Source organism: Ursus maritimus, unplaced genomic scaffold (assembly GCF_017311325.1).
Source record: "Ursus maritimus isolate PB19 unplaced genomic scaffold, ASM1731132v1 scaffold_11, whole genome shotgun sequence".
NCBI classification, from domain to species: Eukaryota; Metazoa; Chordata; class Mammalia; order Carnivora; family Ursidae; genus Ursus; species Ursus maritimus.
The window spans coordinates 21707617-21724903 of NW_024423453.1; the positions used below are offsets into that span (position 1 = coordinate 21707617).

Here is a 17287-nt window from a genome sequence, read left to right on the forward strand (position 1 = left end):
TTTTGTTGACTGTTTCCTTTGCTGTGCAGAAGCTTTTTTATCTTGATGAAGTCTCAAAAGTTAATTTTTGCTTTTGTTTCCCTTGCCTTTGGAGATGTGTCATGAAAGAAGTTGCTGTGGCCAATGTTGAAGACGTTACTGTCTATGTTCTCCTCTATGATTTTGATGGGTTCCTGTCTCACATCGAGGTCTTTTATCCATTTAGAGTTTATCTTTATGTATGGTGTGAGAGAATGATCGAGTTTCATTCTTCTGTATATACCTGTCCAATTTTCCTAGCGCCATTTATTGAAGAGACTGTCTTTTTTCCATTGGATGTTTTTCCCTGCTTTGTTGAAGATTAGTTGACCATGATTCAGCAAATCTATATATTATGCTATGCTCACAACTGTAGCTACCATCAGTCTCTGTACAAAGAATGCTATTATAATACTATTGACTATATTCCCTAGATTGTACTTTTTATCCCTGTGACTTACTCATTTCGTAACTGGAAGTTTCCTTAACTTCTTAATTCTGGATTGACAGTGTGACTCTAAACCAGGTTCAGCGTGGTTCAGCCTGGCTGGGGGTGCAGAATGGGACAGGAATCCAGATGATTCACTCAGGGCCCTCATATCAATATGGCTTGTTTCTCTGGCTTTTCACCAGCTAATGCCTTCCTGTATTCAGGCTCCTCATTTACAAGTTATTGGGGACTTACCCTAGATAAAAGTGTGAGTATACCATTGGTCAAGGTAGAGTCAGGGCAGAATGATTTCCTGCACAGCTGAGATCCACTGTAACATGTTAGTTAAGCCTTTGTCTCCTCATTAAGCCAGACTACTTAAATGGTTTTCCTAGAAAGAAAAGAAGTAGAATTAAATCTCTTTTACATTCACCTCTATTGCCTGGTAAAGTAGTCTATCTCTAAGTTATGGAAGTGAAACTTTAAAACCGTTATCTATATGGCATATAAAGTATATCAAAATTTAATGTAAAAACATCTCTAAGAGTTTAATATTTGTTTAAGGCTAGATAGAATGAGTCAGGTTTTTGAGGGTTGATTTTTATTTCTTCCCTCAGTTATGAGGGAGCTTTTCTAGAATTAAGAAGAGGATGTTTTGAGATGTGGGTGAATTTCAGAGCTAAGTGTTTAATAGCAAGAGTGAGAAAGTTGTACAGGTAGAATACATCTTACCTTTGGTATTTTTAAAATAGAAGGTGTTCTGTCACAAATGTGGTAAAATAAATAGCCCTTCAGGACAACTATTTCACAAATGCTTAATTCATTTTTATTCCCACCTCCTTTTTCTTTATGTTTAGCCATCGTCTGGAATACTTCAAGCCTTTCAGTTTTAATACACTGCTTGGAGAAGAATGGAAACAACCAGAATCAGAGCTGTGGTTAATAGAGAAACCTGATGTATAGGAGTATAGTAGATGACCATATCAGTCGTTTCTTCTCTATATCTTTTAAGGTAAACCAATTATAATCTCTTTTAATCACGATACCACCAGCACACTTCAAGAACAACTATTTTCATAGAGGTCAGTGAAAATATAGTATCTTTGCAGCAAGTTGTATATGAGTTAACAAGAAAATAGAAAGTTTGTAGATGACTTTATCTAGAAAGTGAAAATGTTTCTCAGAGTCATTGAGTCTAGGAGCCATCACGTCAATCAGTTCTATCTGCCTTGCATTACCATCACCCCAGATATCCCTGACTCTGTCAACCAACACCATTATTTCTCTTCCCACTTCCCTAAACCTCAGTGAGCCTGAAACTGGAACATCTCTTTTGTGCATTTTCAGTAGAACAGGAGATCCACATCTGTTAAGGCATCATTAAGATATATATGTATTTAACGAGCTGTTTTTCCTGTCTTGTGACTATTTTTAGTCTGTAGAAGGAAATGGAATGAAGTAGTCTTGAATTTGGGGAACAGATTCTATTTTCATTTACAGACAAATGACATTTTCTTAGTGCTGTTAAGCCAGATGCCAAAATATCTTCACTTTACTTTGTAAACATCGAACACTCCTGGTCTAGAATTTTTCAAATTTTGTGTTGTGATATAGTTCAGAGTTTAAAGCCAACTAGTAGATCATCTATGAACTTCTCCACCAAACCTGGGCCTTCACTAGCATTCTTAATTCAGAGATTAGCAGTCTTGCAGAAGAACTTTTTTTTTTTTTTAAGAACTTTGATTACTTGTACAGAATACCTAGTTGTCTACCCAACAATATACTTTATCCTCTTCTTTTTTACTAACAGAACTTGAATTTTTAGGGTCACTGCTCAAAAACGTTTTTCCAGATTATTTTGCAGATAGAAAAGACATGATAGAACAGTTCAGGTTAATGAGATGTAAGTATACAGTGTTAGGTGGAGCTTCAAGAAAAGATGTTTTAAAGATGAAAGATTCCGCTGCCAGATTCCGCTGCCATGTACCTTTTACCTTTAGTCCTTTTCCCTCCGCCTTCCTTTTTCCTGAATTGCATAATTGAAACCCGAGGTAACACACTAGCTATATTGTATCAATGAGGAGACAATCCAGGGTCAGCTGAGCAGCAAGACAAAGGAGCCTGGGTTCTAAACAGTGCAATAGAGTAATGTATCATATCTGGACTGCCTACCTATCAACTTCTTTATATAAGACAAATAAGCTGCCTAATTTGTTATCCCAAATTGATCTATAGATTCAATACAATCCCAGTTAAAAATCCCAGAAGGCTTTTTTGGAGTATAAATTGACAAACTTACTCAAATTTTATACGGAAATGCAAAGGACCTCAAAATAGCCAAAATAATTTTGAAAAAGAACAAAGTTGGAGAACTTTACGATCTGACTTCAAAACTTACTATTAAGCTTCAGTAATGAAGACAGTGTGACCGTGGCGTAGATTTAGACAAATACATCAATGTATGGAGAATGGAGAAACAAGAAAGAGAACAATATGCAGTCTGTTCATTTTTGACAAAGGTGCCGATGTATTTAGAAAGGGAAAGGATAATCTTTTTAACAAATAGTATCGAAATAACTATAAAAATCATGAAAACAAAAACAAAACCTTGACCCCTACTTATCAGCCTAGAGAAAAATTAAATGTAACTGGTGAAATGAAAAAGTTCTAGGAGTAGTCTTTATAATCCAGGGTAGAGAAACATTTTTTTCAAATAGGACATGAAAAGCACTAACATAAAAGAAAGAGAAAGAGAAACTGGACTTCATCAAAATCAAAACTTTCTGTTCATCAAAAGCTTCCATTAAGAAAGTGAAGAAGCAAGCCACAGATTGGAATAAAATATTCAAAATATCCGTATCTGACAATTAACTCTTACCCGGAATATATGAAGAACTCCTATAAACCAGTAATAGAAGGAGGAGCCAGTTAAGGACACTTCACAGAAAAAAAATATACAAAAGGCCAGTAAGTATATAGAAAGTCAACATCACTTATCATCAAGGAAATGTAAATTAAAACCACAATAAGATACCACTAAATGACTAAAATTACAAAATATACACACTGGTTAAATGATTAAAATGAAACAAGACTGACAATATCAAGCAATAATGAGAATGTAGAGTACCTACAACTTTCATACACTATGGATGAAATATCTGGTACAACCACTTTGGAAAACTGGAAATTTCTAAAGCTAAATACCTACTCTGTGTTTCAGCGGTTTCATTCTTAGATATATACTCCAGAGAAATGAATGTTTATGGCGGTTTTATTCATAACACAAAACTATAAACAAGTTTCTATCCACAGGAGAATGGATAGACAAACTGCAATATAGTCAGACAGTGGAATACTGCTTATAAAATGAATGGACTACATTTATATATAGTGCATGCAATAACCTACATGAATCTCAAAGAATACATTGAGCAAAATAAACCAGATACAACATTCTGTATAACTATTTATATGAAGGCCAGTTATAGGCCAAACTAGGCTATAGTGATGCATCTTAGAACGGTGATTCTCTGGATGAGGACAGGGGATTCAAACTGGCTAGAAAAGGGACATGAAGGAATTTGGGAGGGGTAGTTGAAATGTTTTATATCTTGATCTGTTATACAGCTGCATACATTTGTCAACATTCTGGAATCAAGCAGTATATTTAAGATTTGTGATTTTACTATATGTAAATCATACCTTAATAAAATATTGTTATAAAATAAGCTGTAAATTAAATGGAGTTAACTTCTGTATATTGTTCCATTGAACAGTCACTAGTGCTAGTTAAATGTAGCTTATTAACTAAATTTTTAATTTATTAAGTATTTTTTCTATCTGAAAAGAGAGCTGGTGTAAGATAAATACTGACTTTTACAAAAGACCTTACATGTCTTTTATTATTATGGTGTTAGTGTTAGGGATCCTAGATAAATTCAAAAAATAATTTAAAAATTGAAAATAGCAATTAACTAATTTAATATGGCAACGATATGCCGGTTTTGGATAGGAAAGCCATATTTAAAGTAATCTACAGTGACTTATAAAATACCTGAAGCAATTTTATAAATGCATATAAAGCTCTCCAAAAAAAGAGAGAGATATTTAGTGTGTCCTGATTTGAGAAGTGAATCAATTATTCTGAATCACAGGTTCAGATATAAAACATAACTGTTTATAATATGGGGAAAAGTAAAGCACAAATATTTTAGATATAACCGTAAAAATATTGAATTTGCATGTTGTGGTTTGTGAACTTTCTAAAACCCAGTAGGGATCCTCTTTTTATCTGTTTAGGTGTCTTTAGAATATCTCTTAACTTTTTTTTCATCTAGATAAGAAATATTTTCCTTCTTCCAATACCATGCAAGCAAAAGCCCTTATATAACCATTTTCTTTTGAAAGGAGCATGCAGTTCAACCACAGAATTTGGAAAATCTGTCCATTAGTAACATAAAAACAGTGCACCCTATAGAAAGTTAGTATTTGAGAGTGGTGTTTGTAATCACTATTTCAAATTTGCTTTTCAACTTCAGGACCATGAAAGAATACTCATTCCTTTGTCTAATATATGTATAAATGCATTTCCTTGCTGTGTTCTGAATTGTTCACTACAGTATCATGCAGATTCTCTCTTCTCACCACCTAAATAGATTACACAGTGCATACATTTATTCAGGTGTTTTCTCATGCTTCTTCACAGCTCCAGTAAAGTGTAAGTCACAGTCCAGGGGGAAATACCGTCGTCCCTCCCACCCCTATCTGCAGTTTTGCTTTCAGTGGTTTCAGTTATCTGTAGTTAACTGCAGTCCAAAAATGTTAAATGGAAAATTCCAGGAAGAAACAATTCATAAGTTTCAAATTGCACACCATTTTGAGTATCCTGATGAAGTCTTGCACTGTCCTGAATCATCTCTTTGTGCAGTGCGTCCACGCTGTATATGTGCTACCCACCCGTTAGTCACTTAGCCGTCTGGGTTATCAGATCAGCTGTCACAGTATGGCAGTGCTTGTGTTCAAATAATCTTTATTTTACTTAATAATGGCCCCCAGATTCAAGGGTGATGATACTGGCAATTCAGAGATGCCAAAGAAAGCTGGAAAGTGCCTCCTTGAAGTGAAGAGTTGAAAGTTCTCAACTAAATAGGGAAAGGAAAAAAAAATCATATGCTGAGCTTGCTGAGATCTATAGTAAGAACAGATCTTCTATCTGTGAAATTGTGAAGAAGGAAGAAAGAAATTTGTGCTGTTTTTATTGTTATTGATCTCTCACTGTTCCTAATTTATAAATTAAACTTTATCGTAGGCATGAATATAGAGTAAAAAGCATAGTATATAGAGGGCTTGGTACTAACCATGGTTTTAGACATTCACTGGGGGTCTGGGTCATATCCCCTGCAGATAAGGTGGTGGGGAGGGCTACTATATACATTGCATTTTTAGCCAGCAACTACTTTTTTTGTGGTAAAAAAAATTTACCACAGAAAAAATATTTAAGTTTTGCTCCTCCTTTTCCTCGTTTTTAAAACATTAGGCTTTGGGGGCAGAAGATAATAAATATAATTAATCCGATATTTAAAAAGAAAAAAGGTTACAAATGGGGAAGCAATGATGGGAAGCCCTCAACTCTTTTAGTCATGCTTCAAAGCCCAAGGATCATCTTCTCTTTCCCATTTAAATTCCCATAGTTTTTAACATTGCTCTATTAGAGCTCTTATCCTACTGTCTATTGGAAAGTTCTTCTCGTCCTCTAAACCTAACATTTTTACTCCAGCAACCAGTTGTACTCCGTGAACTCACAGCACCTTGTCTTAGCTGCACTGTGTACCCCTTGTTTCCTGCACCAGGGCTTTGCTGTTGCCTCAGCTGTGTGGAACCCATGCAAGAACCCCCTTACCCATCCTCACACATAGACTATCCTGGATATGTGAGGGAACTAATACCCCATGGGGCAACTCTTGAACAAGGAGAATGGGGGGCAGTAGTTAAATACTCCTCTCTTTTGTTCTTCAAGTTGGCAATTTTGAGGTCCCTTCCACACAGCTCCTCAGAGGGTCACTAAAGGAATCACACTCCAGTTGCCAACTGATAGCAGCTGCAATGGCCAACTAATAACACATGTCATATTGCCTTTTCCTCATTTCCTGTTTTGCTCTTCCTACCTCCCTACTCCTGTTTGTAATTACTTTACCAAAATCAGCCTATGTGCAAGCTCTTGCTCCAGGCCTGTTTTATGGGGAACGCAGGCCAAGTCAATTTTTACCTGAAGTGTCTCTAGAAGTAGTCCATCAGGATGGTAATCAGGTACTGTATCATTCTTGGGGCAATTAGTGTTAGGGACGCCTCTGGTGGTGGTGATGAACCTGGTGTAACATCACAGTTATAAAGACTTTCTCCAGAGGTAGACTGGCTTGAGGAGCAGATGAAGGTCAAACATCAGTATAAGTGATAGGTAGCACTTGTCTTGCAGACAGTGGTAATAACAAGGACTGTGAAGTTGACGGCTTTTCTTTTTTAAATAACTCTGACATTGAAATAATTTTATTTGGTATTTCTCCATTAATTAAAAAAAAAAAAACGGTTTGGAATTTGGAGCGGATTCTGGGAAGATGGTGGAATAGGAAGAACCAGGAATCTCTGTCCCCACCTAGACAACAATTGCACTGGCAGAATGTCTGATACAACATTTTTTTTTTTTTAATTCTGAAGTCTGTAAAATGTGGAATTGTGGAGTTGATTGCTTTTTGATAAAGTTTTTGGGAGATTCGAGAAGAAACTAGGCAACTACAAGCTCAAGGTATACTGCAAGCATCAGAAAAATGCACCTCAGTATTTGAAAAGCCCTATTTACAGCATCTGGAACACAAAAAATGTGGAAATTCAAACTCAGGGTTTAATAATGAGAATAGCTATGCTACTGAATACCGAGCCTTGACAGGTCTCCTATTTTGAAATGAGGGGTCTCTTACAGAAAGAGCGGGATCCTGAAACCTGGGATGGGGACCATTGTGTGAATGAGCCTGTTCTGGTATATCTTGAACCCCAGATTTTCCTTCACTCACTGGGCTGCAGAAGCAGCTCCCCTTACTCTTGTTGGAGGCAATCATCTACAACTTGCCTTGACACTTCTCCCCAAAACCTCACCTGAAACAGGTACCTCATAAATAATACTTGTTCTCAAAATATGCCATCTCCTCGCCAGACTTAAAATGAGGGTCAGATTGCAAAACTTCCCAAGGGGGGTGGAAATAATAAGAACATGGAGTGAGAAGTATTGTGCACCCTGAAAGGATACAGGACCTGGAACAAGGGGAGCACATGTGTATCTAGAAAAGTCACTATCTGTGGCTGGAAAGGGAAAAAGGTTATTGACATGGGATGTTAAACTTGGGGCTTAAATCTTGACATGGACACCTGGAACTTGTCTTAATATGCTACCAAGCTAATTCTTGAAATTGGATAAAATGGTGACTTGTACTACATGAAGCAGAAATGCTAAAATTGGCTTGGTGGAGTATTGAGGAAAGGTCAAAGGCTTGGAGAGATGATAATGTCATGATGTTAGACTGTAAATGTATAGTGTTATATGAGACCAGAGAACCCACCATTTGACTGTTTTACCTCGAGGAAAATAGAATAGGGGAGCACTATCATTCTATTATAGCACTATCATTCTATTACTATAATGAGCAGCAAGGCTGGAGTGGCAGTCAGAGTGCATTAACATCAGATATCCATGACTTTAGCTAATAGTCCCAGGTGTACCTAAGAGTGATATGGGTAGCTAGCCATCTTGACTTATAAACCAGAAAAAAAAATTGAGAGCTGGTGAGCAGTAGGCTATTTTCAGCTCTTGGAATAGATCATTTTGGTTTGTCACCCTTTTTGTAGATCTAATCCAGTTTTCAAACCCAGAGCCTATTGACTGAAAGAAAAGCTGGGTCCCCTTAATGAAATAACCAGAAATGTTACCCTAAGAATATATGATAAATATTCTCCTAATTCCTCCCCATAGAGAAATGTGGACATTTAACTAGAATAACTCTAGTCTGAAGAAGGTGACTACTAAGATGTTTGGGATTGCTGAATACAGTAAATTTAGTGACTGAGTTGACATTGATAGGGACCTGAATTGCCATTATGGCCTTCTATTAGAATGGGACACCTGGGGACCAGGTGATCAAAGGAATCTTAGCTAAGAACATTTCATATAAGTTCAATAGGTCCACCCCCCCACCCTGAGGTCATTCCTAGGAGCAAGAGAGGATTTGGCAGCAGTTTTAGCCATGGTGCAATTGGCCCTGTCACCCACTAGATCTGATAACGCTAAAGGTTTCTGTGGTGAATAAGGATGTAGGATAGAGGCTCCGGAAAGCCCCAATAGGAGAGATATAGTGTAGACTCTTTAGGCTTCTGGAGCAATGCGATGCCTTCTTAGCTAAGAATATTTGAAAAGAAGTTCCTGTCATGTCCCTGGCTTCTAGTAAAGAATGAGTACCTGAGCATGGAACATAAAAGTGACTATGACCAGAGCTATCTATCATGAGATAGGTATTATCAAATATACCAAGTCATAAGGTCAAGAGAGCACAACAACAGTCCATCATATGATGGAAGTACTACTTTCAGGATCCTGTCTGACAAGGTCCAGAGGGCACAAAATAAGTTGCATGAATAGATGTCCCAGAGCTCTATGTCACCTACTTCTATTGCATGGATGACTTTCCCTCAACTTACACTTGACTTCATGGGAAGATTTCCACAACCAAATAACAGAGGAGGGAAAAAGATAAGCTTAATGGGTTATCTTGGTATGTTGGTACTAGCTGAAAGTGAACTGTTTCCATACTACAGATCCATTCAGGAAAGGCCCCAGATGACAGCGATGAAGCGGAAGCCTAGTGAGCAGTCATGAGCAATCTACTTTGTCATTTACTTGTGTTGTGGAGAAATGTCCTTAAGTACACATATTTAAGGATCCCTGGCAAATGGTTTGGCTAGTTGGTCAGGATAAGATTTGAAGTTGGGAGGCAAGGAAGTTTGGGAAACAGGTATGTGGATGGATTTACGGTAATGGGCATAAGGCACAAGGATCTTTATGTTTCACATTAATTCCTACCAGAGCAGTGACTTCATTAGGTTAATTTGTACTTAATGGATTTTTGGACTTAAGTCCTAGAGGTAGTATTTGCATGTTAAGATGAGTATATCTGCATAATGAATCTTCTAATTGAAGATTTATATGGGCAGCATATTTTTTTGTTAAATCTTCCTTCCTGGGCACTGTCTGATCATTTCTTACCCTAATTTTGCTCTTGTAGAGCAAATTTATAAATTGACAATCAGAAGCATTTATCACCAACTATCATTTTTCATATAAGGAATAGTAAAAAGTTATCACTAGAGCTAAGATTACACATGTGTGAAGAATATAGGAAACCAGAAATTATTAATCTATGAAAAGTGAGGGGTATCTGTACAAATCTCACCTTATGTGGTATACTCACTGAGAAGATGAATGTTCAAGCCACTTCTTATTAATAAACTACTTGCCAAGAGAAACACATTCTTCCACAGGCCCCTCTGGGTATTATGTATTACAGCAGTGTCACACCTGAAAATTTGTCATTGTCACAGGTGTATTTTGGTGGTGAGCTAGTGGCTAATGTGAATGCAGACCTCTTAGGATTTGTCATGATTAGGGAATGAATCATAGTGTAGGAGAACATTAAAGAGGCAGAAAATGGAGGCTGCATTTATAATAAATGCTTTTATTAACTTGTTTTTTGTCAAAGATCAAAAGACAAGCTTCAGGAGATCTGAAAACTTTGGCAACCAAATCACACCCTTGAGTAACTTGCAATAACTATAATAACCTTTTATCTGTACATATCAGAAACTGAAGTCATTTAGCAGTAATTTATTCTAAATAATCTTGTAGACTACTTGTGTAGAAAACCTAAAAAATGGTGAATGTTTGCTTTCCTGTCCTTAATATTTTACTGTTTGCCATAGTGACAATGTATCTTTCTCCTTTCTGAGAGGACCATCTTCTTTCAAAAATAATGAAGTAATTTATATCGATGACTTTTCAAACTGCAGGTTGCAAACCTCTTGGGGAGTGGATTGTGGAATCTGTATAGTGGGTTGTAACACACAAATAATTAAATAGAATTGAAGATATCAGAGTGCCTCACATTTATTACATGTATACATTGTTTCAAGAGTTTTGTTCTTATTTTGAATCTAGTCACAAATGTTCAAGATCCATCAATTTAGAGTGTTTACAGAAACCAGTTTTAAATGCTTTGGTTTTTCACAGTATTATCTTTTGGGTCACTAGTCAATATCCAAAATATTTTCAATGATTAATGACTGGAGAAAATTTGGAGGGAACCTTACACTTAAACATGCCTCCAGTGCAGCTTAAAAACTAAGGAAAGAAAGACAGCCTGCTACTTTACTTTTCAAACATGCCTCCAGTGCAGCTTAAAAACTAAGGAAAGAAAGACAGCCTGCTACTTTACTTTACTTGAAAATAAAAACAGATATATGGATGGATGGATGGATGGATGGATGGATGGATGGATAGATAATAGATAGAACTTGCGTATATAGAGCCTCAAATTGTAAATTTTTTCATTGGAAGTGGTTCATTTTCACAGTATATAGCTCCCTTTCTAATCTATAAATTAAGAAGTTTTGGTTTACCAGTAAAACTAAGTTTAGCTCAAACCAGCTTAAACAGTAAGATATGACAGACTTTTTGCCATTTGATGTAGAGGTTGATAATCACACTCTGTCATCAGGTTTCTAGACCCATTTATATTGGGGTTTTCTTGCTCTGTCATCTTCCAGGTCATCTTCGACTAAAGACAGCTTCTTTTTGCATATGAAATGACTGTGGGTGTTACAGGTCTCAAAATGACAAACCACAAAGTCCAGTGCAAGAGAAAATAGTCTGATTTTTGCCACTATCCTAGACATTTCCCTCATAGTTTAGAAAATTCTGCAGTCTGGGGGCACCTGGGTGGCTTAGTTGGTTAAGCGTCTGCCTTTGCCTCAGGTCATGATCCTAGGGTCCTGGGATTGAGCCCCATGTCAGGCTCCCTGCTCAGCGGAGAGCCTTCTTCTCCCTCCTGCTTGTGCTTTCTCTTGCTCCTTCTCTCTAGGTCTCTCTCTCAAAGAAAATTCTGCGGCCTGGGTTTTGATAATTGTATTCCCATGCTTTCATCTACTTCCTGTATTTTCTGTGAATTACATCTAGAAGCTTAATTACAATCAGGTTCAATTTTTGGTAAGAATATCTCATAGATGGTGTTGTATTCTTCTGTCAGGAGACGCATAATGACTGGTTGCCTCCATTTTGTGATATTAGGAGCCACTGATGACCATTGCCTGAATTCATAAATTCATTAGGGCTTGTAAAATGTTGATAATCCAATTTTGTCATTTCTACATGTTTCTTAGCTGGAATATTTCTATTAAAAAAATGATCCCACTTCAACTATTTGGATACCAAGAAACACTGTTTTTACAGGATAAATGCTTGATTCTTTTTATTTAGCAGTTTTATGAATAATTGGTTCTATGGCAATCTCCAAAGATGACCAATGAGATTTTTTAAATTATCTCTCAGACTTCCAGGGAAGATGGTGGAGTAGGATGATCCTGGGCTCACCTGTCCCACAGATATAACTACATAGCACCCACATCAGTGTAAATAAACAAGAAAACAACCTGAAGACTGGCAGAACAGACTCTCCACAGTTAGATGTAGAGAAAGGACACATCAAAGAGGGTGGGAGGGGCAGGGATACAGTTGGGAGCCAAACAGATCTGTAGGACTGTCCACAGAATGAAGGGACACCATGGGCACAGAGAGGGGAGAGGAGCAAACCCCACTCCATTCACCTCAGGCATGGGGACCTGCACTGGGAAGATGAATCCCCATAACATTTGGCTTTGAAAACCAGAGAGGCCTGGCTTCATGAGTTTTTAAATCAATGGGGCTTAATACTTGGAACTTTAAAAATCAGCAGGTTCCATTCTGGGAGACCTGGAGGCCAATAGGAAACAGTCCCCATCACTTTTTTTTTTTTTCTTTTTTGAAGATTTAATTTATTTATTTAAGAGAGAGAGAACTCCAGTGAGGATGGTGGGGAGGCAAAGGGAGAGGGAGAAGCTGAGCCCCCACCCTTAAAGAGACAACATAACAAACAGCTCCGCTGAGATACAGAAAACAAACAAACAAAAAACCCAGCAGTTTGAAAAATACCTGGGGTATATGGGAAGATTTATTTAATAACCTCAGAGCATGTATTAGAGGGGCAGGGGACTTTAGGAGACTTCTCCAAGAGCAAAGGAGCTGGCATGTGCCATTTCCCTCCCCTGACCCCCAGTCCCCACATGGACACCTGCAGGAATCAGTGCACTGAAAACACTCTCTACCTAGCTTTTTAACAGCACATCTTGTTCCATGTGTTTCTTCAGATCTGCTACCTCCAAACCAACCAGCCTTGGCATGAGTTTTCCCAGGTACCTTCAGGTCCCCTCCCACAGCAGACCTATGCAGACCTTGCTGTCACTGATCCCCCAACCCCTTGTTTTCCTGCAGACACACCCTCCAACATGCCCTTGGCAAGAATCCATTCAAAGTGAGGCCACGAGCCTGGCAGTGTTCAAGCAGCCCCAACAGGAGCCAATCCCACGCCAAAGCAACTCTTGTCCCAGGAAGAGGTGAAGATACCCACACACACCAGTCTGACTGTGGCTTCAGCAGTGGGTTGGGGGCAGACATGTGGTCTGATTGCAGACCCCGCCCACCAATGAAAGCTTCTCAGAGGACAACACAGGGAGAGTGCCCTGCAGTTTGGTGCTACTGCAGTTCTGAAAAATACCTGATCTGACTCAACTCAAGCCCAAGGCAGCCCCTGACTGCCCCACTAACAACACAGGGTCCAAACACTGCCTGTAACAGGCAAAGAGAGCCATTGCAGACAAGTGGACTAAAGGCAAACCTGGCTTAGTCACAGTAGCAAGGTGCATGCAGCACATATAGGAGATATCTTTGAAGTGCCAGGTTTTGGTGAACAGAGGACGTTGTGCTACAGGACACTACAGGACCTCTTTTTCATAGGCCACTGCTTTCAAGAGCAGGAGACATAGCTGACTTTCCTAACACATAGAAACAGACACAGACAATTAGATAAAATGACAAGACTAAGGAATATATCCCAAATGAAAGAATAGAACAAAATCACCACAAGATAGCTAAGCAAAACAGAGATAAATATTATGCCTGATAGAGAATTTAAAGTAATGGTCATAAAAATACTCACTGGACTTGAGAAAAGAGTGGAGGACTTCAGAGAGACCCTTAACAAAGAGATAAAAAATATAAAAAAGAACCAATCAGAAAAGAAGAACTCAATAACTGAAATTAAAAGTACACAAGAGGGAATAAATAGTACAGTAAAGAAAATAGAAGAACAACTCAGTGACCTGGAGGACAGAGTAATGGAAAGCAATCAAGTTGAACAGGAGAGAGAAAAAATAGTAAAAAATGGAAATAGAGTAAGGGAACAAAGCAATACCATCAAGCATAATAATGTTTGCATTATAGGGATGCCAGAGGAGAAGAGAGAAAAAAGGGGGCAGAAAATTTATTTGAAAAAGTAATAGCTGAAAATTTCCCAAATCTAGGGAAAGAAACAGATATCCAGATCCAGGAGGCACAGAGAGCCCCCAATAAAATCAGCCCAAGGAGGTCCAAGCCAAGACACATAGCAATTAAAATGACAAAATTACATACAAGAGAAACCCCATAAAGCTGTCAACTGATTTTTCAGCAGACACTTTGCAGGCCAGAAGGGACTGGCATGATATATTTGAAGTGCTGACAGAACAAAAACATGCAACCAAGAATACTCTATCCAGCAAGATTATCATTCAGAAGAGAAGGAGAGATAAAGAGTTTCCCAGACAAATATAAATTAAAGGAGTTTATCACCATTAAACAAGCCTAAAAAGAAATGTTAAAGATGGCTCTGTAAGTGGAAAGGAAAGATCACAAGCAAGAGTAAGAAAAGTAAGAAGCTCAAAAGCAGTAAAATTAAGTGTATCTATAAAAATCAATTAAGGGATTCACAAAATAAAAGGACATAAAGTATGACTACATATACCTAAAACATTGGAAAGAGAAGAGTAAGAATTTGGTGCTTTTAGCATGGGCTCAAACTTAAGTGACCATCAACTTAATATAGACTGCTATTTGCGTAAGATGTTGTATAATCAAAAACCTATAATAAGTATGCAAAAAATAAGGAGAAAGGAAGCAAGTATGCCAGTAAAGAAAGCCAGCAAACTGTGAGAGAAGAGAGCAAGAGAAGAGAGGAACAGAACTACAAAAAACAACCATAAAACAACAAAATGGCAATAAGTATTTACCTACTAATAATTACTTTGAATATAAATGGACTAAATGCTCCAAATAAAAAACACAAGTTGATTGAATGGAGTAAAAAAGCAAGACCCATCTATATACTGTCTACAAGAGACTCATTTCAGACCTGAAGACACATGCAGATTGAAAGTAAAGGGATGAAAAAGCATTTATCATGTAAATGGAAATGAAAGGAAAGCCAGAGTAGTGATATGTATATTGCATAAAATAGACTTTGAAACAAAGACTGTAACAAGAGACAAAGGAGGACGCTACATAATCATAAATGGAAAAAACACTATATAATAATAAAGGGGACAATTCAACAAGAAGATACAAGAATTGTAAATATTTATTCATCCGGTGGGGGAGCACACAAATACATAAAGCCAATAATAACAACCATAAAGAAGGTAACTGATAGTACTACAATAATAGTAGGGAACTTTAACACCCTATTTACTTCAATGGCTAGATCATCCAAACAGAAAATCAACAAGGAAACAGTAGCTTTGGATGACACATTGGACCAGATGGACCTAACAGATATAGTCTGAACATTTAATCCAAAACAACAGAATACACATTCTTTTCAAGTATACATGGAACATTCTCCAGGATCATATATTAGGCCACAAAACAAGTTTCAACAAATTCAAAAAGATCAAAATCATAGCATGCATCTGCTGCATTTTTATACACTAATAATGAATAATGAAGTAGCTGAAAGAGAAATTAAGAAAACAGGGCCATTTACAATTGTACCAAAAATAATAAAATATGTAGGAATAAACTTAACCAAGGAGGTGAAAAACCTGTACTCTGTAAATTATAAAACATTGATGGAAGAAATTGAAGATAGCACAAACAAATGGAAAGATATTCCATGCTCATGGATTAGGAGAACAAATAACGTTAAAATATCCATACTACCCAAAGCAATCTACATATTTAATGCAAATCTTATCAAAATACCAACAACATTTTTCAGAGGACTAGAACAAATAATCCTTAAATTTGAGTGTAATCATGGAAGGTTAGCCAAAGCAATCTTGAGAAAGAAAAAGTTTAGGGTATCACAATCCTATACTTCAAACTATACTACAAAGCTATAGGAATCAAAACAGTATGGAACTGGCACACACACACACACACACACACACACACACACACACACACACACACACAGATCAATAGAGCAGAAGAGAGCCCAGAAATAAATCCACACTTATATAGTCAACGAATCTACAACCAAGGAGGCAAGAATATGCAATGGGAAAAATTCTCTTCAACAAATAGTGTTGGGAATACTGGACAGCTACTTGCCAAAGAACGATACTGGATCCACTTTCTTACACCATACACAAAAATAAATTCAAAATGGATCAAGGACCTAAACATGAGACCTGAAACCATAAAAATCTCAGAAGAGAGTATAGCAGTAATTTCTCTGACATTGGCTGTAACAACATTTCTCTAGATATGCCCACTGAGGCAAGGGAAACAAAAGCAAAAATAAACTATTGGGACTATATTAAAATAAAAAAGCTTCTGCACAGTAAACAAGAAAACTAAGATGATCCATGGAATGAGACAAGATATTTGCAAATGGCATATCTGATAATCTCCAAAATATGTAAAGAACTCAACACCCAGGATCCCAAATAATCCAATTAAAAATGGGCAGATGACATGAACAGACATTTCTCCAAAGAAGATATGCAGATGGCTAAAATATACCTGAAAAGATGATCAGTATCACTCATCATCAGGAAAATGTAAATCAAAACAATAGTGAGATGTTGCCTTACATCTGTCAGATTGACGAAAAGAAACAACAAGTGTTGTTGAGGACATGGAGCAAAAGGAACCCTGTGCACTGTTGGTGGGAATGGAATCTGGGTACACCACTGTGGAAAACAGCATGGAGTTTCCTCAAAAAATTAAAAATAGAATTACATTATGATCCAGTAATTCCACTGTTGGGTATTTACCCAAAGAATATGAAAACACTAATTCAAAAAGATGTATTCTTCCTTATGTTTATTGTAGCATTATTTATGATAGCCAATTTATGGAAGCAACCCAAGTGTCCATCCATAGTTGAATGGATAAAGAAAATGTGATATTTCATATATATATATTACTCAGCCTATGAAAAAGAATGGAATCTTGCCATTTTTAGCAGCATGGATGGATCTAGAGAGTATTATGCTAAGTGAAATAAGTCAGTTGGAGAAAGACAAATACCATATGATTTCACTAATGTGGATTTTTTTTTCATATGTGAAATTTAAGGAACAAAACAAATGAACAAAGGGAAAAAGAGACAAACTGAAAAGCAGACTCTTAACTATAGAGAACAAACATGGTTACCAGAGGGGAGGTGG

At 37.2% G+C, this 17287-nt stretch overlaps 1 protein-coding gene across 8 annotated transcripts in view; it reads left to right on the plus strand.

The window, feature by feature from the left end:
* Positions 1–17287, plus strand: part of CUNH4orf33 (chromosome unknown C4orf33 homolog) — a 152704-nt gene that overhangs the window by 18841 nt on the left and 116576 nt on the right. For 3 of the 8 annotated variants that reach the window (XM_040626304.1, XM_040626303.1, XM_008699743.2), the window contains one exon: positions 1306–5592. In XM_040626304.1, the coding sequence (XP_040482238.1) occupies positions 1306–1411 (106 nt within the window). In that variant the 3' untranslated portion in view covers positions 1412–5592. Of the gene's footprint in view, positions 1–1305; positions 5594–9307; positions 10637–13070; positions 13821–17287 lie in introns of those variants that run through there. The other 5 variants (XR_570737.2, XM_008699740.2, XM_040626302.1 and 2 more) reach the window with 4 other exon arrangements.